Raw genomic sequence first — 26,677 nt, forward strand, 5'->3', positions numbered from 1 at the left:
GCCTGGGGCAAAGCACTTCAGGCCTCAATTCTCCCATCCCCATCCTCCCCCTTCGCAAGATCTGGCCATCTGCAAGCCCTCCATCCACAGCCACAAGGTGCTGCCCCCCACCATGCATCAGCCTCCTCCATTAAAACCAAATTTTAACCCCCCCTTACAGCCCTCCTCACCTTCAAGGCATCAGCTCCCAGCATGAGTTTTCTTCTCCAGCACTGGAAGGATTTCTCCTGCACGAGCACCCAGCTCCTTAGTGCTCCTCTTCTCCTCCAGGAAAAGTCCCCTCTGGGTGTCCTCATCCGTCCCAGCAGTGTCAGGAACCACGGACCCTGTGCCATTTGCCCGGCCACCCACACCCCACGCCAGGAAGATGCTGCTACCCCAGGCCAGACTCTTCCTGCAGAGGTTTTGTTTGCATTTGCTCCTTCTCTATCCCAGCAGGGCTCAGAGGAGGCAGGATTTAGGATGGTTGGGTAATGCGGGTTGGAAGGGACCTTGGGAAGTGTTTTAGGAGATTTGAAGTAGCTGGGCTGGTTTTGGGGAGGTGCCTGGGTGATGGGTGGGGGGACGCTCCCAGCCAAAAAGGGTTTCCATCCACCAAGCCCCCAAGACCCCGACTGCTCTCACCTTGTAACCACAAAATGACTCTGGAAACTTTGTTGACATAAGATACCCTTTATTAAACATACTCTTAAAACCCAAAACATGCTCAAAGCAAAGTTGTAAGCAGCAATCTGGTTTCCTTCCTTAAATCCCTGATGGGTGGATCACTGGAACAAGGGGCTCCCCCATGAGACAAGGGGCTGTTGCCTTTCAGCCCATGCTGCCGGCACTGGCAGCTCCTGCCTGCCCCTTGTCCCTTCTGGATGGCTGAGAACAGCGCTTGGTGTCACCCACGCCCAAATCCTGTCTCTTCTGTGCCATGGCGGAGGATGCTCATTTCTTTGCTTGCAGGACGCTGCATGGCCACAGTCTCCTCCCAGCTCCTCTCCATCACCGTGTGCTCACCGGCAGCTGCGGTCCCTCTGAGCGAGTGGCAGGCGCCCACACGCAGCCACCTCGGTCTGCAGCCACCCCGTGAGCTTCCTTGGCTGCTCCTACAGCCTTGGGAACACACAGCTTGGAGCAGCCAGAAAACCCTCCCAGTCACCTCCCAGGACCCTCCTGAGCAAGGACCTGCCTGTTCTGCCCTGACCTGCCGGCAGCCACAAGCACTGTTGCAGCCCTATGCCGTAGTGCCCGGCCAGGCCTGGAGAGCTCTCGTTGTCCCCTTTGAAACCGCGAGGAAGGTTGGGCTTTGGTAGATGAGCCACCCCTGGAGCATCAGACAGATGTTCCCTCCCATGCCCATGCTGGAGGGTTAGGGAACAGCTGGCCTCCTGCAGCCCCCCCTGGTTTTCTCAGCTCAGCATGATGGTGAACCCCCAAAGCTCTCCCTGTGCCCAGTGTGGTGCTGCTGGCTCCTCAGGGCCGGGACACCCAAACCTGCGGGTTGCCCCACCACGGCACTGGGCAGCGTGTCCCCATGGGGGGACGCAGTACATCCCCAAACAGGGCGCAAGGCTCGTCCCCACTGCTCCAGCAGCTCCCATACCCCATATCCCATATATCCCATAGGGTTAGCAGCTCCCATCCCACGGGACGGTGGTTTGGAGATGTCACCCTCCATCAAGCACCCAGCCCTGGGTTCCCAGGGAGGAATGTGGGAGCTGTTGAGCTTACAGGAGACATGGCGGGGTGCCAGTCCGGAGGAGGGAGCAGCAGGGTGGCTGACACCAACCCCACCTCTGGCAGGACCCACACCGAGCCAGAGCTGCAAGCCAGGCAGAGAAAACACCCCCCCCAGCCCCCAAAAGGGCTTTATCCCCCTTTAGGAGCCGCAGCCATCAGCATAGCCTGTGCTCCACCGTGGGGACCTGCTCCCTGCACGCAGCCTGCAGCCACTGCAGGACGTTGCTTTCACTGGATGAGCATCTCTGTCCTAAGGTAGCTCTGAAACACAGTTTCCTCCTGCGAAGAGGAGGTGGCCTTTGCTATCACATCTGCGTGACAAAACCAGGTGGGGAAAAGCGGGGCTCAGCCTCCTGCCCTGGGCTGGCCCGAACAGCTCCAGAGCTGGCTAGATTGGGATGCTGGGTCTGATGCTCCTCAAAGTGGCTTCTGACTGTCCCTCATGCTCTCTGGGGTGGAGCCTGGCCTCTGCCAACTGTCCCATCAGTTCCCGAGGTCTGTGGCTGCGTCCCTACCCCATTGGTATCCCTGTGTGCCTGTCCCCTGGAGCAAAATCCGCTTATGCTGTCAGCCCAGCACTGGCCAGAGGGATGGGGATGGAGAGGTGGGGACGGAGGGGTGGGGGGCAAGTCCCGCACCCTCATCCACCCCCTGCTACAATGTGCGATGGAGAGGGCAGGACGGGCGGGATGGGGGGGTGACACTTTTGGCACTTGTTCCAGAGAGAGGGCACAGCCCCGAGCCCCGAGCTCACAGCGGGGCGGAAGACAGTGAGGTTAAATTAGCGATGCCCCGGGGGCTGGTGACAGGAGGGGCACCAGGTCCCCTGCCACCCTGCTCCATCCTCTGGGGAAAAGCAACCTGACGGGCCCAGCCCAAGAGCCCATGCGCTGCCCAGGAGGAGAGCGGAGGGATGGGGAGCTAGGGGGGCACCATCACCACTAGTGCATTAATGGGGACATCCCATGGCATGGCATGGCATGGGGACATCCCATGGCATGGCAGGGGCACGGGCCAGCAAACTTGAGGGGGGCCGGCCTCCCATGAAGGTCACCGGCTCATGCACCAAAGATGCCAATGCCAACACTTGTCCTTAACCTGCACCCCTGGGCACCCTCGTCCCATCGTCCCCCTCTGGCCACGTCCCAGGGCCCCCTCTGTGGCGTGACCCCATCCCATCTGCTCCGCATGCTGGAGGAGAGGAGCCTGGGGGTGTGAGATGGCCGGGGTCAGGAGGGGACCTCAGCCCGTCCCCGTTGGGGCTGGAGGATGGGAAGGTGCTGATGGGGCGCTCCGAAGTGACGTGGCTCTCGGCCCCCCTCTGCACAGGGGGGCCAGGGAGGAAAAGTCAAGGTTACCATCTTTTCTTTCGAAAATCAGTCCCGTTACAGCTGAGGGGTGGAGGTGACGACGCCCATGGCACCCAGACACCAGGGTCCCTCTGGGTGGGCAGGGGGGTGCATGCCCCCACCGAAGCTGAGCCCTCACACGGGCAGGGCAGCCGCTGCCTGCTCCAGGTCTCGGGTGCTGGGGGGGTGGCGGGGCCAGGGCGCCTGCTGCAGCCGCACGTTGTTGTTGGCTGCCTCTGGGCCTGGGGGGAGAAAATGGGGGGTTAGGGGCTCCCAAAGCCCACCGGCGTGCTCGGCTCACCTTTCCATGGGGGATGCAATTTAGCCTCCCCACATAACACCCACCTCCCCAGCCCCCCTTTGGGTTTTGGCTGCAGCGAGGGCTGGCGAGTGCCCGCACTTACCTCTCCAGGCCAGGGGAGCCCCTTAAACCCCTGATTTCTCAGGAATGCCGAGGGGCAAATGGGAAGCACCGCACACCGTGGCCAGGTTTTAATAACCCAAATGGAAGGGGGATGCCTCTGCCCCTCCGCGCCCAGCGAGAGGGCACATGCAGACACCCTGTGTGGGCCGCAGGTTAGGCACTAAGGGATGTCACCCTGGCCAGGACAGCGAGGGGAGTGCCAGCAATGCTGGGGCGAGGGCCGGCAATGCTGGGCACCAACCCAGCACCAACCCCCCGTGATGGGGCGCGAGGCGGGCGCAGGCTCTGGGGGGGTCTCATACCTATTCCTCAATGTTAATGGGGCAGGAGTCCGGCACAGCAGCTGCGTGGCAGGAGAGACCAGAAGGCACATGGTGAAGGCGGGAGCGGAGGCGGTGCGGGGGCATGCACGCGAGCGAGCGAACGAGGCGACCGCGGGGGGCCGGGGGGCTCACCGCCTGCAGACGGGTCTGGGACGAGGACGGGGAGCCGCCAGGCACGGTGCGAGTGGGCCGTCATGCGTGGTGCCCCCTGGGGTTTTGTGCCAAGGAGAACCAAGGGGTGGGCATGCTTGCAGCGTGGGGGGAGCCGGGTCCCCGCGTGCCTCCTCTCCGGCTGCAGGCTCCCGGTTCAGACAGCACCCTCCAGCTGGGGCGGGGTGACGGGCAGAGCTCGGGACCTGCCTGCCCGTGGCTTGCGTCCCAGCACCAAATTATCAGAGGCTACGTGGTGCCCTTAGGAAGGGGGTGCACCCCTAAAGCAGGGCGGCTGCTCCCACCAGCAAGGTTAAGCCCTGTGCCCAGGGGTGGGGGCAGCTCCAAGCCAGGGGAGCCGTGCGAGGGCACCCCAAGGCCAAGGGCAAGCGCTGAGGCTTTCACAGAGAGGGACCAACAAAAACCCGCTGCCCGCTGATTTATGGGAAGTGACAGCTGCCATTTCGACTGGCTTTTCATGGTGAGCTCAGGCTGGAGAGCGAGGCACGTTAAGTCTGCGGATCCCGGAGGGAATGGATAATTAAACAGGACCACACATACACACACACCTATACACACGCACACTGAAATCCCATTAAGAGCTTGATATTGCATAAGTCACTGCAGTGCTCTGGTGCAGAGACCCAGCTCAGCTCAGTGCACCCTTGGGAGGCTACCGAGGAGCGGGGCTGGGGGCAGCAGGACACAGTCTGGCCCCACAGTGGGGACGTGGCCCCGTGCCCACCCACCTCTTCTCCCCTTGGGCTGCAGGAGGGGGCTCCCCCCCGCCGTTAGCAGCTGTCAGACCTGCCCTGCGCAGACTGGCTCCCAAAGAGCATCGTGGCGAAACCCAACCGGCTCTCCCGGCCCGCTGCGATATCGCTTACAGCTCAGATCATCCGCGGGTTTAAACCAGCAAAAGCCCTCGGGGGATTTCAGGTCTTCTGCAGCCTCCATCGCAGCAGCTACCCAACCCTTCCCACCTTGCTGCCAGCCTTTTCAGCAAGCACCTTCCCCCAATTTCTCTTTCCAACGCTGCTTCCGCCGCCCTGTCCCCGACAGAGGCTGCAGCTGCAGCCACGGCCAGAGGATGCTCTGAGCCCCGGGGACAGCCCCCGCAACGTGCTGCACACCCGGGGCTCTGAGGGATACACTTGAGGACACGTCTGCAGGTATTGTTTAAACCTTGCGTCCTAAAATCCCTGGGATGTCGCCTTTCGACTCCTCCCAAAAGCCTTTTCCCACCAGACTGAAATCTGCAGAGATTTCACAACAGTGCTGGGGATGAGCAAACTTTTCCACTTTGAGGAACCACGTCCTGCACCTTCATCCATTACAGAGAGGGCAAAAAAACCCCCACAGGTCTGATCATGGCAAAACCTCTCCACGAGAGAAATTAGGGGAGGAATAATAATAATAACAATAATAATAATAATAATAATAATATCATCATCTCTTGTCAAGGTGATTTTCTTTTAAACGTTCAAGAAAACAGCACCTGGCCCCAAAGTTCCACCCCAAAATCCGCCCTGTTCTTGCCGGCCCCATGGATGCAATTACATCCAAACCTGCAAGAAACCTCTGCCAAAAAGGACTTTTCCAGTGCATGCAAACCAGCCCTGTGATTGCAATCCAGCACCACCAGCATTAAATCGTGCCTCAAATTGTCTCTGTTGTAAAGCGGCCAAGTCCCGATAGCGGGTGGCTGCTGACGGGGAGCAGACGGGGCCAAGGAAGGAAGGAGCTGCCCTGAGTCTAACGAACAAAACCAACGTTGCAAAACACCGACTGCAACCAGGCAATGCCCAACCGGCTGTTACAGCCCCGCAGGTGGCTGCTCCCCTTCACCGCCCAGGCTCCCTGGCCCCCCAGAGCTCTTCCCAGCACCCCGGGGCACGCCAGGGCAATCCTCCTCCAACCCTTTTAGGGCAGAGCTCAGCATCCCTGGAGTTGTTCCCTCCAGCCCCTCTGCCATCACCAGGGGACCACAGGCAGCCCCGAAGCCCCCGCTCTGCACCTCCTCTGCCCCCGTCCCTGGTGCGAGCGGCAGCCCCCCGCTTTTCCCAGCAAATGCCGAGGCCGGATTGCCCCTCTCATGCGGGCGGCAGCGTGGCTCCCTGCCAAGGGCTCCAAGCAGTGCAGCCGCCGGATGCACGGACAGACGTGGTGGCCAAAGGATAGACAGTGCATCCTTGGCTGGGCTCGGCCCAGGAGCCAGATTCTGCACCCCAGCCCAGGAGGGGGATGAAGCCATCACAGTTCTTGCAGCAGAGCAAGAATTTGGCCCCATGCTGGGGCCGTTTGGGCTGCAAAGCCCCCCCTTCCTCATCCTCCCCCTGGCACAACCAAGGGGGACGCGGGCAGGGATGGCTTTGGCCGGTGCCACGGCTGGGGGATGCTTTTCCAGGACCCCCAGCAAAGGCAGGGGGGCTGCTGGGACGCCCCCAGCCCCCTCCCCAGCCCCCCCGGGCCGGCGGGGCTCAGCCAGCTGCTGCCAGAGGGTGATGGAGGGGACACGGGGCATTTGTGGCAGGCGCCTGTTCCTCCCCAAGAGCCTCAGCCAAGTTTCTCCAGTGCAGAAACCGCCAGGATCAGGCAAGGCAGCAGGAGAGGAAGCTTTCCTGGAGGAGAAGGGGGGAAAGAAATGACTTTCCCCTCCCGGGGGGGGGGCTGGGCTGGTTTCACCCACCCTCTTGGCTCTCCAGCACCCACTGCAGGTCTGGGACCTGCCACAAATTTAGCTGAAGGGGCAAGGCAGGGGCAGAGTTGCTTTCAGCTTGTCCACAAATGTATTGACGCAGACCTGGACCCTCAGAGGGCTTCATCTTGGCTTTTTCCCCTCCTGTTTCCCCACCTCCCCAGGCTGATGGAAAGGAGCCTGCGGTGCTGGGCAGGGTCCCCAGCCCGCTGCCCCCTTGGCCCGCACGGGGACCGGGGCTCACCAATACATTTGTCACCTTTGGGCAACTCTGGGCAGGGAGGGGACACAAGCGTGGGTTGAGAAAACCGTGTTGGCACAGAGCGAACATGAACTTTCACACAGACGGAGGAGCCTGGGAGGGAGGAAGAAGAGAAAAAAGGATGGAGAGAGGGTGAGAGGAAACAGGAGAAAGGTGGAAGGAGGGTGGGAGACAAAGCGTGAAGAAATGGGAAAGAGGGATGAACTTTGGGGCTCTGCAAAAGGACAGATAGACCTGACGTGCCCCATCTCCCCGGCCCTGGAGGAAGAGGAGAGGGAGGCAGGCAGCCCTTGCAGCAAGGCTGGACTGGCTGCAGCTCACGTCCTGACCCAAAATACTGCTGCGCCCACCACAAGTCTGGACCAGGCTACCATCACGCCACACAACCGCCTTCATGGGGAGGGCTGGTGCCTCCCAGGGTGCCAGCAGCCCCCTGGCCAAGGGACAAAATCTCCCAGCAAAGCAAGTCTGTAACCCCCCCGGGGACATGCCAGTGGGGACAGGTCACCCTGACCTATGGCTGCTGGGTGGTGACGTGCCTGGTGCTCAGCCCCGTGGTAGGACGGGTGGTGGGGTGCAGTGAGGACAACGTGGTGGGGATGGTGGTGGTGGGGATGGGGTTGGGGATGATAGTGATGGTGCTGGGAGAGGAGGGATGGATGCAAAGGGCTGGGGTGATGCAGGGAAGAGTGGAACTGTCCCCCCCACCCCAAGTTCATGTTCAGCAGACGGCCACTCACCAGGTAAGCAGGCCTCAGAGCACAGTTTATTGTCCAGCGCTTTCACGTGTGCGATGCCCAAGTCATTGTTATTGTCACACCTCAGACCGAGGAAAGCGCCTGTCCTCGGGCCTGGAAGGGAGTTAAGGCAGTTAACGCCGCGGCTCGGCGCTGGGGCTTGCCGTTGCCTTTTTAGCGGTGGGGTGTGGGATTCATGGGTCTTTTCCTCTCCCCTCCCCACCCTCTTTCAAAAAAAATAGGTAAAAATGATGCATCTAGATGGGAGTGGGTGAAGAGCGGACAATAATGCTTGGGTGCAGTCCGAGCTGCTCCTTTCCTTGCACCGGCCACATCGGAGGGCAGCGAAACAGCGACGATGCGGCAACGGGCACCGGCACGCGTGAACCTGCTTCCCCACCGCCTGCCCAGGGTTCAACCAAACCTTCCCCCCGGCACGGCTGAGCGGTCCCCGGTCGGTAGAGCTGGGCTGCGGTGGCACCCGTCACCTCCTGCCGGAGCCTCTCCGGCACCATCAGCACGTGCGCAAGAGCCGCGGGGATGCCGGGAGGAGGCAGCAACTGGATGCGTGGGGCAAAAGAAGCCGCAGCCAAGCTTCGCAGGGGGGATGGAGGCTTTTGGGGCTGAGGAAGGTAACTCTGCTTCTTAGCATCACCTGTACGAGAGATCAGCCCCCAGGCTGTTACCTGCATCCATCAGATGCAGGCAACTAAACCTCAGGAGGGATGTTCCCAAACAAGTCAGTAGCCCCACTGAGAACGAGCACAGGACTGTGTCCTAAGGAGAAAGGCCGTCCTGCTCCCAGAGTTGTTGGGATGCCCATGGATGTCCACCGCAGCCACCAGTTGCTCCCCAATTGTCATATTTGAGTCTCCCCATCAGCAAGAGCCTCCCCCCAGGACAGAGGCCATGTTTTGGGGATGGGTGTTCCTGCTTTCCAGCTTGGCTGAGTGTCCAGGTTGGATGGGGGAACAGTTTTGGTATATTTTTGCTAACCAGAGACTTGCAAACATGGGAGGGGGCACACTGGGGACCTCCCTATCGCCCAAAAGAAATCCAAAGCGGCTGGTGGCCAATGGCACGGGGGTGACCACATCTTTCCTTGGCTATTTAAGTTCATGAGAGGAGGCGAGAGGAGCCCTCAATGTGCATGTGTTGGCTTGCAAAAGCACATTGAGGACAGGCCAAAAAAAATTAGGAGAGCGTCCCAGAGGGAACAGTTTTGCAGCCCCTTCCTACAGGAACCAGCCCAGACAGGGGTCCCTAAGGGGGAGACTTTCAGAGATGCGAGGAAAGACCTTCTTGGCGAGGGGAAAAACATGGAGAAACCTCTTTCCCACTTGGCCCATTGGAAATGCCATCGGATCCTGCGCGCCAGCCGTCGCCTGCTCCGTGTCCCGCACCGTGCTCGCCGGGGTCCCCGTGGCCAGCTGGCTTCCCCCGACCCACTGGTGTTCAACCCACCCGTGGGTGGCCCTGCTGTGACGGATGCTTTCCCAGCCCCCTGCCCATGGAGGCACCCAGGGCTCTCCCCGATGGCAGCCAGCAGGCAGGGGAGCTGGAGACGGCACAGCGTCTGCCACTCGCTCGGCTGCCCACCGGTGACACTGAACCGAAAGCAGGGGGACAACAACGACCCGAGGCCTTTTACCGTCTTCCTGCGTGGGAGAGGCGTCCTCGTCCTCCAGCACATCGTTGCCCTGCGGCACAGGCGAGAGGCAGCGAGCGTTAGCAGCCCCGCGGTGTCCCGGCACCGTGCTGGGGGCTGTCCCCAACTCCCTTTGGGGGAACATCCCTGGCCCTGGGGGCTGTCCGTGGGCCAGGAAGATGAGCCCGAATGGGGGACAGCCCCACCACCCCATCTGTCCCTAGGGCAGCCCTTTCCCTATCCCAGCCCCAGGGGGACGTGGTGCCGGCCGCCCAGCTTCCCCCTCCACAGGCACCCAGAACCAGGCACAGCCAAGTTCCCCCCGCCGTGCCGGGTGGCACCGCGGCTCCCAGCCCTGCGTGGGGCGGTTACGGTTACCTCGGCATCGCGCTCCTCAGCTGAGATGCTGACGAAGTTTATATCCGGGGACTCCACAGGCGTTGACTGTGGGAAGAAGGTGGGAAAGATGGAAGGAAAAAAAAAAAAAATAGTCTGGTGCCGGTGGGCTTGGAGGAGAAGTTCCATCCCACGGGGAAGCTCTTGAACCTGGGGATGATGGATGCCACCAACAAACCCCCCCAGCACCTACCTCTCCATCAGAGGCCGTGGCGCTGGCGGCCGCAGGTGAGGGGAGCATGTCCCCCTCCTCCTCCTCTTCCTCTGTGCCGGGAGCGATGTAGGAGCCGGACATGGAGGACACTGTGTCGGTGCTGAGCTGGGAGTGCTGGCTCTGGGAGGAGGCCATGGACATGACGGACTGAGCCAGGCTGCTGCTGACGGGCTCTGGGGGAGAGGGGGGGCTGAGCAGGGCTGCCGGACCCCCGCAGCGCACCAGCGCGAGTCGTGGCACAGCACCGGCTAATTGAAAACAGGGCTAATGCGGAGGAGCAAGGCACAGAGCAAGGACCCACTGCATGCCACGGAGGTGCGATGGGTGGAAAGCTGCCAGCAGTGGGTCCCCGGGGCTCGCAGCCCCTCATCTCCGGGTCTATGAGCTGATGAAGCAGGGACGATTGGTGTCCCCCATGCCCCCCGTTTCCATGTTTATGGGTGACGAAGCAGAGGTGACACCCTGGGGCTTCATGCAATGTCCATGGCAGGGTAGGAAGGGGCCACGCAAACCCCTTTTGCGTCCTCCCGCAGTGGGACAGACCCAAGACCACGATGCTGCTCTCCTGCTTTGCCAGCACCTGCGAGCCCTGCTGTGCTGTACCTTCTGGGGACGAGATGGTGGAGGAGAGGGGGGTCCCGGTGCACGAGGACTGGTCGACGGCTCCCGATGACGACAGGGTGAGGTTTTCACTCTCCGGCGTCGCACCGCATTCCTGGAAGACGAGCACGTGGGGAGGACAGATTGGGGATACTTGGCAGGGATGGATCCGTCTCCTCTGGTCATCCTTATGGATGGAGGAAGAGCCAGGAGGGGCAAACACCAGCCAGACCCTCTGGTCCCAAACCGCCCCCAAACCTGCCACCCCCCCCGGTGCCTCGGCTGGTCACCAGCATGTTTCAGAGGGTGCTCACCTCCTCGCGCCGGGCAGGGGATCTCCTCCTGGAGACCCTCAGCTCCGACTCGGTGCACGACTTCTCATCCTCCTCTTCGGGCAGGATGGAGGAGTTCTGCGAGACGGACCTGCGCAGGGGGGGCAAAGCAGAGGGTTTCACTCCTGCCCGCAGCCCCCGGACCCCCCTGAACCCTGCCAGACCCCCGCGCCCACCCCGGTACTCACTTGGAGAGGCTCTTCTTCAGCTTGAGCCCCGCGGGGCCGCAGTCGGGACGGCGCTCGAGGGGCGAGAGGGCCCGCAGGGGGGGCAGGGGGCCGTCGCTGCCATAGGAGGGCAGGGTCCCCGCGCCCGGAGGGTCCCCCAGCGCACGCAGGGGCAGGGCGGCCGGCGAGGGCGTCAGCGGCCCGTTGAGGGCCTCCAGCAGCGACACCACCTCGTAGCCTGGGGGGATGTTCTCCGACGACTGGGGAGAGAGGGGACATGGGGTGAAGGTCCCCCCTGGGGCCACTTTGCTGCCCGACCCACCCCCCACCCCCCCAGTGGGATCGAGATGCCCTGGGGAGAAGCCAAAACCCAGAGAACAGACAAACTCCCTGCACAAATGAAAGCCCCAAATCCGTGGTCTTTCTACCCAACCAAAAGCCTTTTTTTTTGCAATATCAACCTTGCATTTTTTGCAAGATCAATTTGCATTAAATAAATAAACCCTGGCCTCGGGAAGCACGTGCATCCCCACACCTCCCTGGCCGCAGCACCGCATGGGCCGGGCTTGGCCAGGCACTGACCGAGTGCTCCTCGGAGTCGGAGGTCTGCGAGGCGATGATGGGGTTGAAGCTGGTGGGTGAGATGGGACCCAGCTTTTTCCTCATGGCTCGGATTTGAAGCAAGGCTCGGAAAGCTGCAGCAGTGGGGACAAAGGGTGGGGTGAAAACCAGGTGCTGAAAGGAGACCCCCCCCAAAATGCCATCTCATTTCGCAGGAGGGGCATCCCCACATGGCATCACTGCATGCGGGGCTGAAGGGACCAAAACCCAAGGACGGGAGATGCCAGTCCCCTCCCAGGGATTCTAGCCCTCCCCTCTGAGATGCCAGCCACCCCCCCAGAGACGCCAGCTCCCCCGGCACTTACGCAGCCTGCAGATGGGGCAGTTGTTGGCCTGGTAGCGCAGGGTGTCGGCGCAGGTGTTGCAGAGGCAGAGGTGGCGGCAGGGCAGGATGAGGGTGTCACGGACGTCCGAGAGGCAGACGACGCACTCGGCGCTGTTATCGCTCACCTCGTCCTCGGCCACCTGCCCCACGGGAGAGACAGGAGCTGCTCGGCCTCGGGGTCCCCAGCCCGCATGGCACGAGGGTGGGTGCCCTAAAATACTGGCTGGATGCCCTGAGAGCTTGCTGCGGGGTCCTGCCTGTGTCCCTGGGCTGCCTGCTCTTGAAATACAACCCTGGGACCTTAAGCATCCCCTCCTGGAGGCTGGGAGATGGGGCTGGAGCCATCAGGCACCCCACAGGGGGATGCATCCTTCACCCCAACTTTACATATATACATACATATATATATATATGTGTGTGTGTGTGTATATGGCAGAGGGGGAGGCATGTCCCACACTTCGAGCCCCACGGTGCCCTCCTAAGCCAGGAAGGTCCAGCCACCACGCTCCCAAGGGACCACAAAGGATGGGGGAAAAAGGCTCAGTCCTTCAGCTTTCTGCCTCTGGCAGCTTCGATGCCAACACAAAACACCTGTACCACGCCGGGCAGCTTCATGTGCTGCCAACTCTTGCCCCATGCGTGTTTTAGCTGCTGGACCTGTACTAGGGGAAGGGAAGGGGAGGGGGGACAAGGGAAGACCCACGGGATGCAGGCTGGGGGATGGAGGCATGTACCTTGGAGTCCTGCGTGTTGTACTTGTTCTCGATGCCGTAGATCTCCTGCAGGAGGTAGCTCACACCATCCACCTGCAACCCCGCGGGGAAGGGGTGAGGAGCGGAGACACGGCCCCCTCCAGCCGCCGTGGCTCCCGGCCCCCTCCTCGGGCCAGCCCTCCTCACCCCAACGTCCGTGGTTGCTCTTTGCATCGATGCACTTGAAACTGCCGGTGGTCGCCAAGCTCCCTGGGAGGCAGGAGCAGGGCAGGGGCAGGCTGCTGCCCACACAGGGGTTTGCTGCTCCCCGAAAGCCCCTTGCCGCTTTCCCCCAGGGGTGCGCAGGGCGGTAGCTGCCACCGCCCGCGGGGACACCCAGACACTCACCACTTGCTTCTGCTTGAGGGGCTTCACGCAGAAGGTCCCATCGCTGTGCTGGAGGGAGGAGAGCACACGGGTGGGCACCGGGGCTGAGCACCCCAGGGACCGCCATGCTCAAGCACCCACCCACCCTGTAGCTGTCACTGCTCCCACCTTGCTCCCAACCAGCCCATTTTGCAGCAATTCTGTTTTTTTCCCCAACACCCTGGTACCAGGCAGGTGTGGGGGTGCGATGTCACACACGTTGCAAGGCTGGAGGCTTGTTGGAGCAAGGAAGATGGAGTTGACACCAAATACCTCAAAAGTGGGTGCTTAAAATCAAGGATTTGGGGGATATTGCCATAATTTCAGGAGCAGCCCCAAAACAGCCCCAGCCCAGCAGCACCATCCCAAGCCCTGCAGGGTTTCTCCAGGCTCTCGCACCCAGTGGGCGAGGGGGTAGGAGGGGGGTAGGATGGCCCCAGCTTGGCACGTACCTTCTCAAAGGTGGCCAGCAGCACGTGGCAGTGCCCGGTGTGCTCTGCAAGACACAAAGGGATGGGCAGGGCTCAGGGGACACACGGGGCCATGGTGGCAGCAAGGAGAAGCAGGAGGCTCTGCCCAGTTGGGCAAGCCCAACCCAGCAAGGAACCCCCTCCTCACCCTCTCCTTCATCCACCACCGCGTGCACCACCATGGGGTACACCTCCCGGTCCAGGTCGAAGCCCAGCTGGAGAGAGACAGGAGGAGAGGCTTGGTGAGATGGAGCAGCGCTGGAGGCTTCATCCCGCATCCGTAAGTGTACCCGACCCCGCAGCCGATACCGCGGTCCAGCGGGACGCACCTCCTCCTCGCTCCACTCAGAGGGGTCAACAGTGTGGGAGGGCAGGCAGAACTGCTGGCACACCCCCCGCTTGTAGTGCACCGTCTCCGACTGCAGGCTGTTGTCCCTGGGGATGTAGCTGGCCCATGGAGAGAGGACAGAGTCAGGGGCACCGCGGGCGTCCCCGTGCTCGTCCCGGTCCCCCGGCTCACGAGGATGCCGGGCAGATGGGGGAGAGGGGGGGATCACTCCTCCTCTCCCCTGCTGGATGCCTCTTAGGGGTGAGGGAAGAAGTCCGAAGAAGAACTAAAATAATCCACAGGGCTAAAATAACCTCAGGGCAGCCAACACGGGACAGGAGGGGACAGGGACAACCCCGCAGCCAAGCCGGTAGGGACTGGGAGGGGCAACGATTTCTCCTGGTCTCAGCTCTGACCTGGAGGTAACAAGAGGGAGTGGGATGGGATGGGGAAGGAGGTGGCGGGGGCTGGCAGGGACCTGGCAGTGGCACCCGAGGGAGGCAAGGAACCCACCTCCAGCCTCAGCACCGCCGGCAGCTGCCTCCTGCCCCGAGGAGGGGAGACGCTCCGGGGAGGAGAGGCTCCATCTCCATCAGCAGAGCCCCACACCCTGGCCAGGGGGACACAGGCCAGGCTGGAGGGGACACACACACACGCCAGGCTGGGGCTCCTCACCTCACCACCCCATTGTGAAACTCCTCGCTCGCCTGGTAGTAGATGGTTATGGCCACGCGGGCGTCCGTGTCGAAGGTGAACTCCACGTTGTAGTGCACCTTGGCTTTGCTGACTTCTTCCCCCGGGGTCTTCACCTCCTCTGAGCACCTGGTGAGCACAGAGGGTCCGGGAGATGGGCACCCCTCAGGGAGGGCTCGGGGTGCCCCAGGACTGTCCCCCTGGCAGAGATGGCTCCCACAGTGCGAGGTTCCCCTCAGCACCGACGGCCCCAAAAAGGGCTGCCCCCTCCATCAGGGGAAACTGAGGCATGCCAGGAGGGCCCGGCATGCCCAAGGCCAAGCCTGCAGACTGGGGAGCGCTGCAGGCAGATTTCAGCTGTAATCCCGAATCTCCCAGCCCGGCTGCAATCCCCAGCCTCCCTCCAACAAAGCCTTTGCAAGGTGGGGGAGGAAGAAAAAGCAAAGCACTTCAAAGGCAGCACTAAGCTCCTTTAATCCCGCGGTGGAGCCAGCGCAGCCAGTGCCTGCATGCGGGAAGCTCACCTGTGCCGGGAGGGGAAGGGGCACGTTTGGACAGCAACGGCTTGTCCCCTCTATCTGCCCGTGCTCAGATGAGAGCATCCCTGTGCTCAGCATCCCCTGGGAGCATCCAGCTGGACCCTTCCCTACTCGTGGCTCATGGCCATGGGGTGCCCGACCCCGTCTTCCCCGCCGCAGGACTCACTTGACAAGGCGCAGGGTGTCCTTGCGGATGTTGATTAAGCTCCTGAGGGTCTTCACGGGTTCCTGAGGAGGTGGAGCAGCGTAAGGGAACTAGGATGAGAGAGACATCGGTGAAGGCAGACGCACGTGGCGGGGTTACAGCGGCTGCGGACCTTGTCCCCAGACCCTCCAGTGGCCCAGCCCCGACCCAACACCCTGCATGCAGGGACCCAGGGTGGCCTGCGCATCCTGATGGGTGCTGAGCACCCGCAGCTCCCGCTGGCACTTGGGTGCCAGGCAGTGTGACAACAGGGACATCCCCCCTGCAAAGAGCAAGCCCAAAACCCCTTGCAGGGGACAGTTTCACCGGGGGCAGCATGCAGAGAGGGGCTGTTCCTCGTCTCTTCGGCTGGAGGGCGAGGGGGACGCGGGGCACAGGGCAGGCAGGCGGCTGCTGATATATTTTCAGGCTGCTGATGCAGCATGAAGCTGCTGGATGAGGCTGGGCAGGGGGATGCTGAAGCTCCCTCCCTGCCTGCCAGCCAAGGAACAGACACAAGTGTCCCTGTTTTCTCCCGAGGATGGGTGGGATTTGGGTGGTGGGTTCTCTGCCAGCCCCGTGCCCGGAGCAGGGAGCCAACAGGGCGGCCAGACAGGACCAGGCAGGCAGCAGCGCTACGAGGGAGAGGTGTTGTGCCATCCTCCAAGGCGAACCTTGTCCTTCCTGTCCACCCATACAGGGGCTACAGGGCTTGCTGGGAAGAGGGGACACAATGGCAGCCAGGGGACACCCTCTCCTTCGCATTGCAGCCACCCAAGGGAGACCGAGGGCACCAAGGAAGGGATGCAGAACCCATCTCCCCCCTCTCCATCTCCCAGGTAGGTTGAGCCCCAGGAAGGGATCAGCCCCTCCAGGGGGACAACACAAACACACCTTGGAGAGACAGAAGCTTACGCCAGGATTAATGCCCGGCTCATTGGTGAGCTGTCACTGCATGCCAGGGGACAGCCAGAGCCAGGAGGGTGTCAGGTGCCATCGTTGATGGCAGATGCTCACAAGAGCCAAAGGGCTCAATTGCTGCCTTGGGAGAGGGAATAAGTAACCAAACCAGGCTGCCTGGGTCCCTTCATCCCCCTACGCTGTCCCCAGCCCAGAGGGAGGGCTCAGGGACAATGAGGCTCCCGCTGCACCCCAATACTGATGAGATGAGATCGATTGCAGATCGCACTTTGGGATGCCCTGCAGGGAGCCAGGTGCCCATTTCCCATGTCCCTGGCACCCTTGCATGGGAAAGCCACTGTCACCTCCCCTGTCCCCAAAGCCCGGCAGAGCAGGATGGATGGGGCTGCACAACTGCCCTGGCTGGGGACCCATGCAGGGCTCAGGAGGATGGGATGGGACAGGCAGTTCACAGGACCAGGCAGCACGAGCAGAGGCCTGCCCCATCCCTCCTCCACCAGCTGGGCATCACCCACTGTGTCCCACCATCCCACAGCTCCGGTCCCACAGGTGGCATTGAAAGGCAGGTTAAAGCCTGGGCTGGACCCAGCGCAGACGATGGCATGGGGTGCTTTGAAAATGAATCCCAGTTTATATACTGGGCATGATGCCATAAGGTATGGAATAGCCCTTTGGCCAGTTTGGATCAACTGTCCTGGCTGTGCCCCCTCCCAGCTTCTTGTGCACCCGGCAGAGCATGGGAAGGTGAAAAGTCCTTGACCAGTGTAAACACCACTTAGCAACAACCAAAACACCAGTGTGTTATCAACATTATTCTCATACTGAAATCCAAAACACAGCACTATACCAGCTACTAGGAAGAAAATTAACTCTATCCCAGCCGAAACCAGGACACCATGGCACCTTGGAATTGCTACCCTCTTCCTCCCCTCCAGGAGGGGAAAAGGGCAGCTGAGTCATTAATCTGGTGTTAATGAGCTTTTTAATGAGTCAGGAGCACTAAATGGGCACCTGCAGAAATCATCCATTGCAGCTGGAAGGGAGCAAGTGAGAAAAGGCCTCCGAGCTGGAGCCAAGCCATGTCGCGACATGCCATGCCATGCCTGGATACATCCTCTGCTATTCAAATTAATGAAGCAATCCAATCTTGCTCATTTGCGCCTTGCCCAGCTGAGTGGTACCCAAACCAGCCTGCAGTAAGTGGCAGAGCTTGCCTTGGCAGGGAGAGCACCCATGGGTGCAAGTCCCCTCCCACCACAGCACCCAGGGGTGGGCAATGGAGGAGGAAGCAGGCAGCCGGGTGCCCCAGACACAGCCCCGCAGGGGCCGTTGGGCTGGGAAGGATGGGGAAGTGCTGCAGGCAAATTTCTTGCTGCAGAAACTGCTTCGCCGTTGGGCTCTTTCACACCCACGTGTGGGCTCTTTTTTGGGGGGGTTAGGGGTTTTTTTAAATGAAGTTTTGCAAGCCCGATTTGCACATCAGAAAGGGGCTGTTTAAAGGACTTTTTGCATCTCTTCAATTTAAATCAAACTGAAAAACAACAGAAAAAAACCTCACTGCAACTGTTACCCATTTAAAAATGCTGTTCATGCATATATAGGAACATTTGGTCCAGGCCAGCTTCTGTTAAAGGGAAAAAAAACCCTCAAAAATCTTTCTTGGGGTTTTTCTACAAGCAGACCCAGGCTGGTTTGCATGGGCAGGGAAACCCAGCAGCACATTTCAACACTTCTCAGCTTCCCTGGAATGCCCCATGCTCTCCAGGTGCCCCAAGCTTCTCCGCTCCTCGGCCCCTGCAGAGGTCTCCCAGCATGGTGGCAGCAACTTAAACCTGCAACGCCCTTCCCAGTCCCTTGGGAACCGGTCCAGAGCTGGAAAATCCAGATTATCCCATATCCGTGGAAGGGAGAGTCGGCACAGCCTCTGGGCTCTCTGCACATCCCCGTGGCAGCAGCACTGTTAATAGCTCAGCCAAGGTGCTCATCTCAGAGAGGACTTGGGACACAATTTTTTCCAAGACTTCCTGACCCTCGACACCCAAGGAACCCAAAATAAATCCCCCACGGAAAACCACTGTCCATCTCCAATGTTTCCAGCCCAGCCAGGGCTCTCACAGCAGGCCAGAATGCAAAAGCATTGCAGCCAAGAAGCATCAGGACAGGTCTTGGAGGCAGCATCAGAGATGCCCAAATGATACCTGGACACAGGCTTGGGCCAGAAAAAGCACGGGTCCTCCCTGACCCGCCCCAAGCCCCCAAACTGGCCTGCCTCAAAAGCCCAGCCCCAAAATGCCCCCCAGTCCCTAGGGAGATGAAACCTTGGTCACAGCTCTGCAGCCCAGGGCCATCAGTAATTAAGCCGGAGCAATGCAATTTAGTTTGCAACGCTATATTAATTCTTTCTGCTGTTTCCAAGCTGTTCCTTTACCTTCCCCGCTGCTTCTGCTGTCGGGGCGTCTGACTCAGGAACTGCTCGCTGGGCCGTTTAGAGGCTTTTACTGTAATCAAGAGGATTTCTCAGCACTCGCTGCTGGAGAGAGGACCTGAGTGCTGACTTTTCATTTTCTGGGGAAGTGCAGAGGATGGAGAGAAAGGCACTGGCTTTGCCCACCCAATGCTCACGGGTTTTGGGGGGTGTTCCTGGCCTTGGCTCTACTGGGATCCCTGCTCTGGCACAGCCCGGGGCCAGGCACTTCCCCACTGAAGGACCGTACGATGCTGCCAAAACGCTGCTGCAGCCGATTTCAAGAAGGAAACACAAACTGGGATGGCAGCAGCCTCCCCAGCCCCAGCACAGAGCAGGCAGCATTCGAGGGTAGGGCCATTGGCACCAGGCAAGCTTATCTCGACTCAATAGAAAAACTCTGGTGCCTTTTAATTCCTCACCTGGAATTTTTTTTATACTTGACCCCCCCACTGCTCCGGCCGATGCTGGTGAGCCACCCAGCTGAGGTGCACCCACAGGAGCGGGGGACATTACCCCCACGGCTGAAACCCTCCGTGGGGATGGTCCCACTCTCATTTCCTCCTTTTCAAAAGGCAGCAAGGAGAAAAAACATCTCCAGGGCTGCGGGATCTGGGGGCCTTCCCTGCAGCCAGGTCTCCCTGTGCCCTGGGACCAGCCGGAGCTGGCAGCACCCAGCACCACGAAACCCATCAGTGCTGCCCACAGCCCCCACCACCCCCCCCCCTTTTTTTTTTTCTTTTCCTTTTTTGCTAGAGCTTGGGGAATACTTTTGCCTGCTCCTGTCCAAGCTACTCTACCCAGCACCACGCTAGCACTGCTCCCAGCGTATCTCTCACCCCGAGCCATCTGGGCTGGGAGATGGCTCCCAGCTGGGCTGGGAAAGGCAAGAGGAAAAGCAGCTCCCAGAGCAGGAGCGAGAAAGAAGGAGTTGGGCTAAATCAGCCCATCACCCCTCACCACCTTCCTCCCCAGCTGATGTTTTTAAGCCAGCGGGGTTGTGTGTGCAAGCAGCCCTCACGGGTTGGAAAATACGTGCCCGTCCGATGACTCGCAACACGGGTACTGCACAGAGCGGCACCCAAAGGCAGAGGTCACGCAGTTGCCCGGTCTGTTCCCAACCACTTGCAAACCTATTCACCCATCGCAACTCAAGTTTGGCAGTGAGGCGAAAGATATAGCAATAACATTACATTGCTGGGGAGCACGTGGACATGGGCAGACAGGCTGAGAGGAGACCCAGGTTAGTCCCTGATGGAGGACAGGCTGCAGCAAGTAGCCAACCCTTAGATTAGACATCAGAGAATCCACTCAGGCTAGATGTGCTTGGGCGGCTCTGCCTTCGGGGTGTGACAGCCAGCAGCCTCATACCATGCACCCCCAAGACACAGAGTCATCACCATTTTAGGAAGGGGCACGCCTGGGCCCCGTGTCCCCCCCAGCCCCACGCCCCTCAGTGCCCACCACCACGGGCCGATTCCCCAGGAAGTTGAGGTCGCTGTTCTCGCCGAAGAGGTAACCCTCGGGGTGCGTGGAGTCGAACTTCTCGCCGCCCATGATGAAGTGGTTGGCAAAGTAGCTCCCTGGAAAGAAAACACAGAGACCGCCTGAGTGGAGGGGGAGGTGGGGCTTCAACCAGGCGACGGAGTGGCACGAAGCCCCTGAATCGATGGCTCAGAGGTGGCTTCATCCCTAAGGTCACCTCGCTGGGAGCCTTTTGGGTTGAGCTCGCACACTGCCAGCCTCCAAGCAGGCAGAGGCAAAGGGGGGAGCTGGCCAAGAAGCGATCCTTCCTGGCTGCCTTCTGCCTGCCTGTCTTGCCCTCCCCTCTCCCTCCCTGCATCCCCCCGCTGCCAGCAATCCTGTCCCTGCCCGGCCACCGCGATGGCCGAAGCCCGGGTAGAGCGAGCCGGGATGGGGAGAGGCTGGTGCAGGGGTCCAGCCTGGCTCAGGGGCTGCTCCATCCAGCGGGATTTAACGGGAGCAGATTCATGCCCCGGGGCTTCAGCTGCCTCCCTCCCCAAGCGCAGTGCCTGCTCCCCTTTCCCTGCACGGGAAATCCCTGTGAGCCCCAGCCCCACCTGAGCCATCCAAGGTCACCCTGACCTTCAACCATCCCCATGCTGGCAGGGGCGGCCAAATCCTGGTCTGCGAGCAGGAAGGGGAGATGGCTCCCGGGGCGGCAGAGCAGGAGAGCAGCGTTAATCCTTTGCATAAACACCAGATAACTTCCCGAGGAGGCAGGAGCGGCAGCGGTTGCAGCCTGTCCTGCCAGAGCACCACACCTCCCACAGCCTGGGAGCCCCAGGGGAGCCGGGCTGGCTCCTACACCCCCGTGGACGCTGCCGGGAAGGGGCAGCACGGGCCAGGCATGCAGACCTTGAAACAGGCTGAGCTCCTCCTGCCCAAAGTCCAGCGTCGCAGACCTCGCGTACCATTCGAGGCAGCCCATCTGCAGCCAGGCACCTGCTCAGGTTTGCTGCGGCCGTTGCCGGGAAGGTGGACAAAGCACAACTGAGCTGAGTTCTGTCAGTTCTCAGCCTGCAGCCTTCCCTAGAAGGGCTCGCTTGCAGGAGGGAGGATTTGGGGGGGCTATAGACCCACCAGCAGGTCAGCAATCCCCCTGCAAAGTGCTCCACGTTGCCCTGACGAACACCGGGCAATGACTGGTGTCCCTTCTTCCCTTGCAGGGTAAAGCACAGAGCCAAAACACTGGCGTGTCCCATCCCCTGAGCTGTGAGCACTTCTAACTACAAGAGAGATTGTCCTCCCGGTCTGTCCAGGAGCCGACAGGTACCTGCGCCTTGTCTGCAAGATCTGGGCTGCGGCTGCCTGGGGGAAACACCGGGGCACGAGGGTCAGGACTTCTCCTTAGAGGTGGGAAAAGGAAGGGAAAGGGGGAGGCAAGCAGGGATGATGAGGGGCGAGCAGAAGCACCAGGAGTCAGGAGAGGCAATGGATGGAGGACGGACACAGCATCCTATGTCCCGCTGGCCATGGGGACAGGGTCCAGCTTGCAAAAACCCCAAACCCAACAGCACAGAGTCATTCACAGCCTCCCTGGGGACACCCTGAAACGAAACCTTTGGGGTCCACAGATCAAAGGAGCTCAAGCCTGAGCAGCAGCTCTGTTTGTGGGGACTCAAGTAAGAGGCTGCAGTTGGCTTCCAGCAGATGCAGCGACCGCCCAGGGCTGGATCAGGCCTTAATACTGCATTTAAAAACAAAGGAGAGCCCAAAGGGGAGGAGGAGAGGGGATCTAACGCCAGGGCAGGAGGGATGAGCAGGGCTGCACAGCTTCACCCGAAGGCCCTGTGGCACAGGGATGCCCGGATGCAGTGTGCCCGTTAGGAAACGTCGACCATCAATTATTGATGCCTGCTGCTTTCTGGTCCCATTTTCCACGTACATAATTTATAGGCAGCTCCCTGGGGAAGGACGCGGCCACGTGAAAAAAACCCCAAGAGCAAAGTGCCTTCGGAGCTGCCTGCATCGGCACAGCTGGGGGAGAACGGGGTTGTCTGGAGCTTTTCCTGGCACCAACTTGGGGCGAGAGCAGGAGATGGAAAAAAAAAATCATACTTGAACCTGCAGAAAAGCTTCCCCAGCACTGGGGGAAAGCTGGAAAATGGAGCACAGGTTCTCTGCGATGGCCCCAGCTGTGGTTTGGTGGGTGCTGGAGGCTCCTATAGGATGGGCAGAGGAGGCGAGGACCACGCTGCTGTCACCCAGTCTCCTTGCTGGGGGTTGGGAGCACCCTTGGGTGCTACAAGTTCCCAGCGCACCCCATGCACGGCCCAGGGGCTTCAGCTCCCACTCTGCAGCAGACAGCACTTGGCCCTGTGCTCCCTCCCAGGGAAGGTCCTCCAAAAATCTTGCCGTTAAACAAGAGCCTCGAGTCGTGCCGAGCTCTGCCAGGGAAGCACCGGCATGGGAAAGCCCAGGGCTTTGGCAGGAGCCCCGCCGGGTGCCGGTGACCCTGCGGGCACGGCTGGGTGACAGAGGATGGAAGCACGTTTCCAGCCACAGCCACCTTATTATCAGCTAATTATAAATCCTTAACCAACGCCTGCCCCCAGGGAAGGAAAGCCAGTCAAGGACAGCCACATCGCTGAGGAAAAGCCGGGCTTTAATAAGAACCTAAACTTCAGAGGCCCAGTGAGCATGTGGGAAGGGCTGAACAGAGCGGCTGCTGGAAAGGAGGAATAAATCGAAATTGTCTGATGTTCCTGGCAAACAAACTGTGTCCTGCACACCCGCCGGCACCGTCACGCAGGAAGTATCTGGCGCCAGCCGGTGCCGATGATGCCATCGACCCCTTTTCTCCATAAGCACCAGGGATGCCACCTTACTCAGGGCCGGTGGGATGCCCTGAGATCGGCGAGGACCCCGTGGGCACAGACCCTGGTGCGTGCTGTGGCTGTGCCTATGGCTCTAGCACACTGTGGCACATGTCACGCGTTGTCCCCCGAGCCATCGCTGCCCTGCTGGGGTCTGGCTCAGCTCTGGTAACACAGCCCCTGGCTCTCAAACGTCAGAGCCTGGATGTTTTGGTAAGGTCACAGCCTGGCTCCCCAAAGCAGCTAAAATAGAAAAGCTCATTTTCAGCCCATCCATGCACTCCCGGCGAGGGAAACACCAGGTTTTGCGCAGCCTGCGGTCATCCCAGCCGGGTGGCCGTGGCATGGTGCTGGCACAGGGACACCCCACGGCAGCGGGTGCCAGCATAGGGTGTTTCCACGGCACCACCTGGGCGAAGCCCAGGCCGCTTAAAAGGCGCCAGGTGCTTCTGCCCTGGGGTGAGCTGGCATGCTGCGGCTTTTTTAATTCCATGCTCTCAAGTGGGCAGCCAGAGCCAGTGGTGGCCGGAGGCGAAACCAAACCCCAGCCACGGCGCGCAGCTCCATATGCCATGGCAGTGCCACCACCGTGGGGTTGTGCCTCCCCCAGCACTGGGGTGTCACTGGCTGGTTAACCCCTTCATGCCTGTTCCCAGCCAGGGCCCTGCTCACGGTCTCCCCTCCCGTGTGCCTGGCAGGGGGGACCTCAGTGCCGGCCTCAGTCAGGAACAGGGACTGAAAGCCGGGGATTTGCCCCAACAGCCATGCCGCTAGCCAGGCAGCAGGCTCCATAAAACACCCTCCACTTGCTCTCCCTCCCATTGCCTTTGCCAGCGTGAGATTAGAGCCACTGAAGTAAATCCCAGCCTTTGCTTCAAAATACTGGCTTAACTAATCCCATTTGCATCCTGCCTGGAGGGGACGGGACCCCCAGGATGGGAAGGGGAGATGCTTGATTGGGACAAGATGTGGCTGCCCTATTCCCACGGGCTGCACTGGCCATCCCAAGCAAGCCTGCAGCCAAACAGCCAAAGCCACATCCGCAGAGAGAGGGAAATGCCCTGTGGTCCTGTGAGACCCCCACCCCAGGGCCACGTTTCCAAAGCCGGTGGCTGTTCCCAGGTGGCATTCGAGGCAGGAGAAGTGCTGCCACTGTGAAGGAATTGGCTCCGCTGCCCAGCACATCCTCCCCTGCCTCCCTCGCGGCTGCCAGCAGCACTGAAGGCAAATCCCCTCTCAGATTAAAAGCAAACCAGCCATAATCTCCTACGGTCACCAGCCTGCCCTCGTCCCAGTGCAGATGGCCATGTCACCTGGGCACCTCCTGCCCCTCTCCCTGAGGACCCTGAGCACCAGGACCATCCCCCCAGCTCTGCCCAGGCCCCGTCGGTGGGACCAGCCCAGCTGAGCACACCTGAAAGTCCTGAGTTCTCCCTGAAAGCCGGAGTGAAGCATCAGCCTGGTGTCTTCTGCCAGCTGAGATGAGTTTCAAAGTGCTCAGCTGGGTGCACTTGCTCCCCCAGAGCAGGGCACAGGACTGGCACCCACCACCCCTTTTTGCCTGGATATTTCAAGCCCTTAAATAAGAAGCAGTCCCAAGACAAAATCCCTTAATGCACGGAGCCGTGGCCCCTGCAGAGAGCAAACCCACGGATGGGGTGGTCCAGCTTCAGCTGGCATCAAGGTGACAAAGGCCTTGAAACCGCGTAGAAGGGGGAGCTGGGGGAGCTCCGCAGGAGGACAGGCTGCGAGGATCAGCCATCTCCACTCTGCAGCGCCCCAGTTAACCCCCACCACTGCAGATGTGCCAGCCAGCTGTGCAACCAATTTTAGATTAAAATTAAAGAAAAAAAAAAAAGCCAAGCACAGCTTTTCAGGACAAGAATAGGGTTTGTGTTGGCTGTAATTCTTCCTAAGGAGGTCTTTATTTGTAATTAGCGAGTAATTTGTCACAGCACTAACGATCCAAGCGTTTACCTTATCCTATTAACTACCAAAATAGTTACCTATTAATAATATTCAGTGCCGCAAGGATCCTGTGGCAATCCCCGCGCACACGCACGGTGCTCCCGGGCATCCTCTGCTGATCTCGGTATTTTTGCGGCTCTGAAGCGCTACCCGCCCCAGGACCGGGCTCCATCACCTCTCCTCACCGCGACCCCCGCATAGCCCCCCCGGACACCCGCTCGGCCCGGCCCTTTGCAGGGAAAACCGAGGCACGGAGGGGAGGGACGGATTTTCCAAGGTCACGCACAAGGTTTGAGACAGGGCCGGCTTCGGGAACACGACAGCCCTCACCGCCGAGCCCCGAGGCAGGGCGAGGAGCCGCGGAAGGCAGAAGCCGGGGTGCTGCTACGGGGCAGGGCCCTGGGAAGGAGGGATCCCCTCCAATCCCTCCCACCCAGCCTCCCTCGTCCTCCCGGGAATTTAAACCCAGGCTTTTCCCGAGCAGCCAGCACCCGAGCGACCGGCTATAAAAAGAGCTCCAGCCTTCCCACCCCGGCGCCGCAGACCACGGGTACCAAATAATAATGATGATGATAATAATAATAATAATATAATTAAAGTCGCATCAACTCAGCCAAGTTTGGGAGCCGGGTGTGGCTGGCAGAGGGGCACCCGGAGAGGGGGCACCCCGCGGGCAGACCCAGGGGTGACCCCATCCCGGCCGCGCCGCAGGGAGCCAGGGTGCCCAGCACCGGACCGGTGTGTTGCAGGGTGCTCCCCCCAGCTGCGCGCCGTCAGGGTTTGCTTTGGGGTGCGCAGGGGCATCCCCGACCGGAGCAAGGTCGTGCCCGGTCCCCGCCTTGCTCGCTCCCCCCCCCCGCCCAGCGGCGGTACCGGGACGCGGGACCCCCCCCGGGGCTCACCGGATTTCGGGGGGTATCTGTAGACGGAATTAGCGGGGATATCCACTTCCTCCACCCCTGCGTTTTGCCGGCTGGTCAGAGCCCCCATGGCCGGGCCGGGGCTCAGCGGGCGGGATGCGGCGGGGTGCCCTCCCGCCCGGGACCGGGACCGGGGCTGGCGGCGGCGGCCCCCGCCCGCAGCATCCTCCGCTCTGCGCCGCGCCCGGCGCCGCCTCCGCGCTAGCGCCGGGGCTGCGCCAATGCGGGGCCGGGCCCGTCCCGCCCCGTCCCGCCCCGCCCTGCCTCGGCTCGGCTGGGCTGGGCTCGGGGGTGCCGCGGGGCGGGGGGACACGGGGGGAAGGCGCTGCCCCTGTCCCCGGGATCACCCTGCCCCGGTGTCCCCCCCCCCCGCACAGCAGGTCCCCCTCTCAGGTGCTACTTACCTGCCCCCCTCGCCCCGCCGGCACACACGTGCCCCCTGTGCCACCCACCTTGCCACCCCCGGTGTCGCCCACTTGCCTCCAGTACCGCTCACTGGTCCCCCTTGCCGTCACCTGCTCCCCGTACCATTCATCTGCCCCTCCCCCCAGTCACACACCCCAGTCACCCCTGCCCACCCCAGTACCACCCACACGCCCCCCACTGTCCCCACCTGTGTCACTCTCCGCCCACCCTTGCCCCCGGCCCCACCAGCTGGGTGACACTGAGCAGCAACCCCATCCAGGGACCCCCAGCCCAGGGACAGCCTGGGCCCCCCGGGCTGGCTCAGAGCACGGCCCTTCTGTCCCCGTACCCCC

At 61.1% G+C, this 26,677-nt stretch overlaps 1 protein-coding gene across 7 annotated transcripts; it reads right to left on the reverse strand.

Moving 5' to 3' along the window:
* Positions 1-677: 677 nt before the first annotated feature.
* RNF157 (ring finger protein 157) lies at positions 678-26,107 on the reverse strand. Of its 7 annotated transcripts, none has more exons than XM_072881391.1 (21): positions 25,902-26,086; positions 20,156-20,274; positions 15,289-15,377; positions 14,566-14,712; positions 13,892-14,009; positions 13,711-13,777; positions 13,545-13,588; positions 13,075-13,122; positions 12,709-12,780; positions 11,955-12,114; positions 11,611-11,723; positions 11,050-11,288; positions 10,844-10,952; positions 10,533-10,644; positions 9,909-10,102; positions 9,698-9,763; positions 9,323-9,371; positions 7,675-7,785; positions 3,957-4,032; positions 3,804-3,844; positions 678-3,319 (listed from the first exon to the last, which is right to left on the reverse strand). In XM_072881391.1, exons 1-20 carry the CDS (start codon positions 25,987-25,989, stop codon positions 3,817-3,819), a joined length of 2,049 nt encoding a protein of 682 aa, XP_072737492.1. In that variant the 5' UTR covers positions 25,990-26,086; the 3' UTR covers positions 678-3,319; positions 3,804-3,816. The 7 variants fall into 7 exon arrangements, with proteins under 7 accessions (XP_072737492.1, XP_072737490.1, XP_072737496.1 ...); XM_072881389.1 differs by lacking the exon at positions 3,957-4,032 and adding an exon at positions 6,932-7,027; XM_072881395.1 differs by lacking the exon at positions 3,957-4,032 and having other exon boundaries at positions 25,902-26,106.
* Between the last annotated feature and the right edge of the window lie 570 nt (positions 26,108-26,677).

Source organism: Ciconia boyciana, chromosome 16 (genome assembly GCF_034638445.1).
Source record: "Ciconia boyciana chromosome 16, ASM3463844v1, whole genome shotgun sequence".
NCBI classification, from domain to species: Eukaryota; Metazoa; Chordata; class Aves; order Ciconiiformes; family Ciconiidae; genus Ciconia; species Ciconia boyciana.

Bases quoted from the DNA above. Each gene is read 5' to 3' on its own strand.
- RNF157 (XM_072881394.1), bottom strand. From the start codon at position 25,989: ATGGGGGCTCTGACCAGCCGGCAAAACGCAGGGGTGGAGGAAGTGGAT. The intron at 10,953-11,049 runs GTGAGTACCGGG...CCCCCTGCGCAG, and splicing joins CTGAAGAAGAGCCTCTCCAA to GTCCGTCTCGCAGAACTCCT. The intron at 9,372-9,697 runs GTAACCGTAACC...CCTGTGCCGCAG, and splicing joins CTGAGGAGCGCGATGCCGAG to GGCAACGATGTGCTGGAGGA.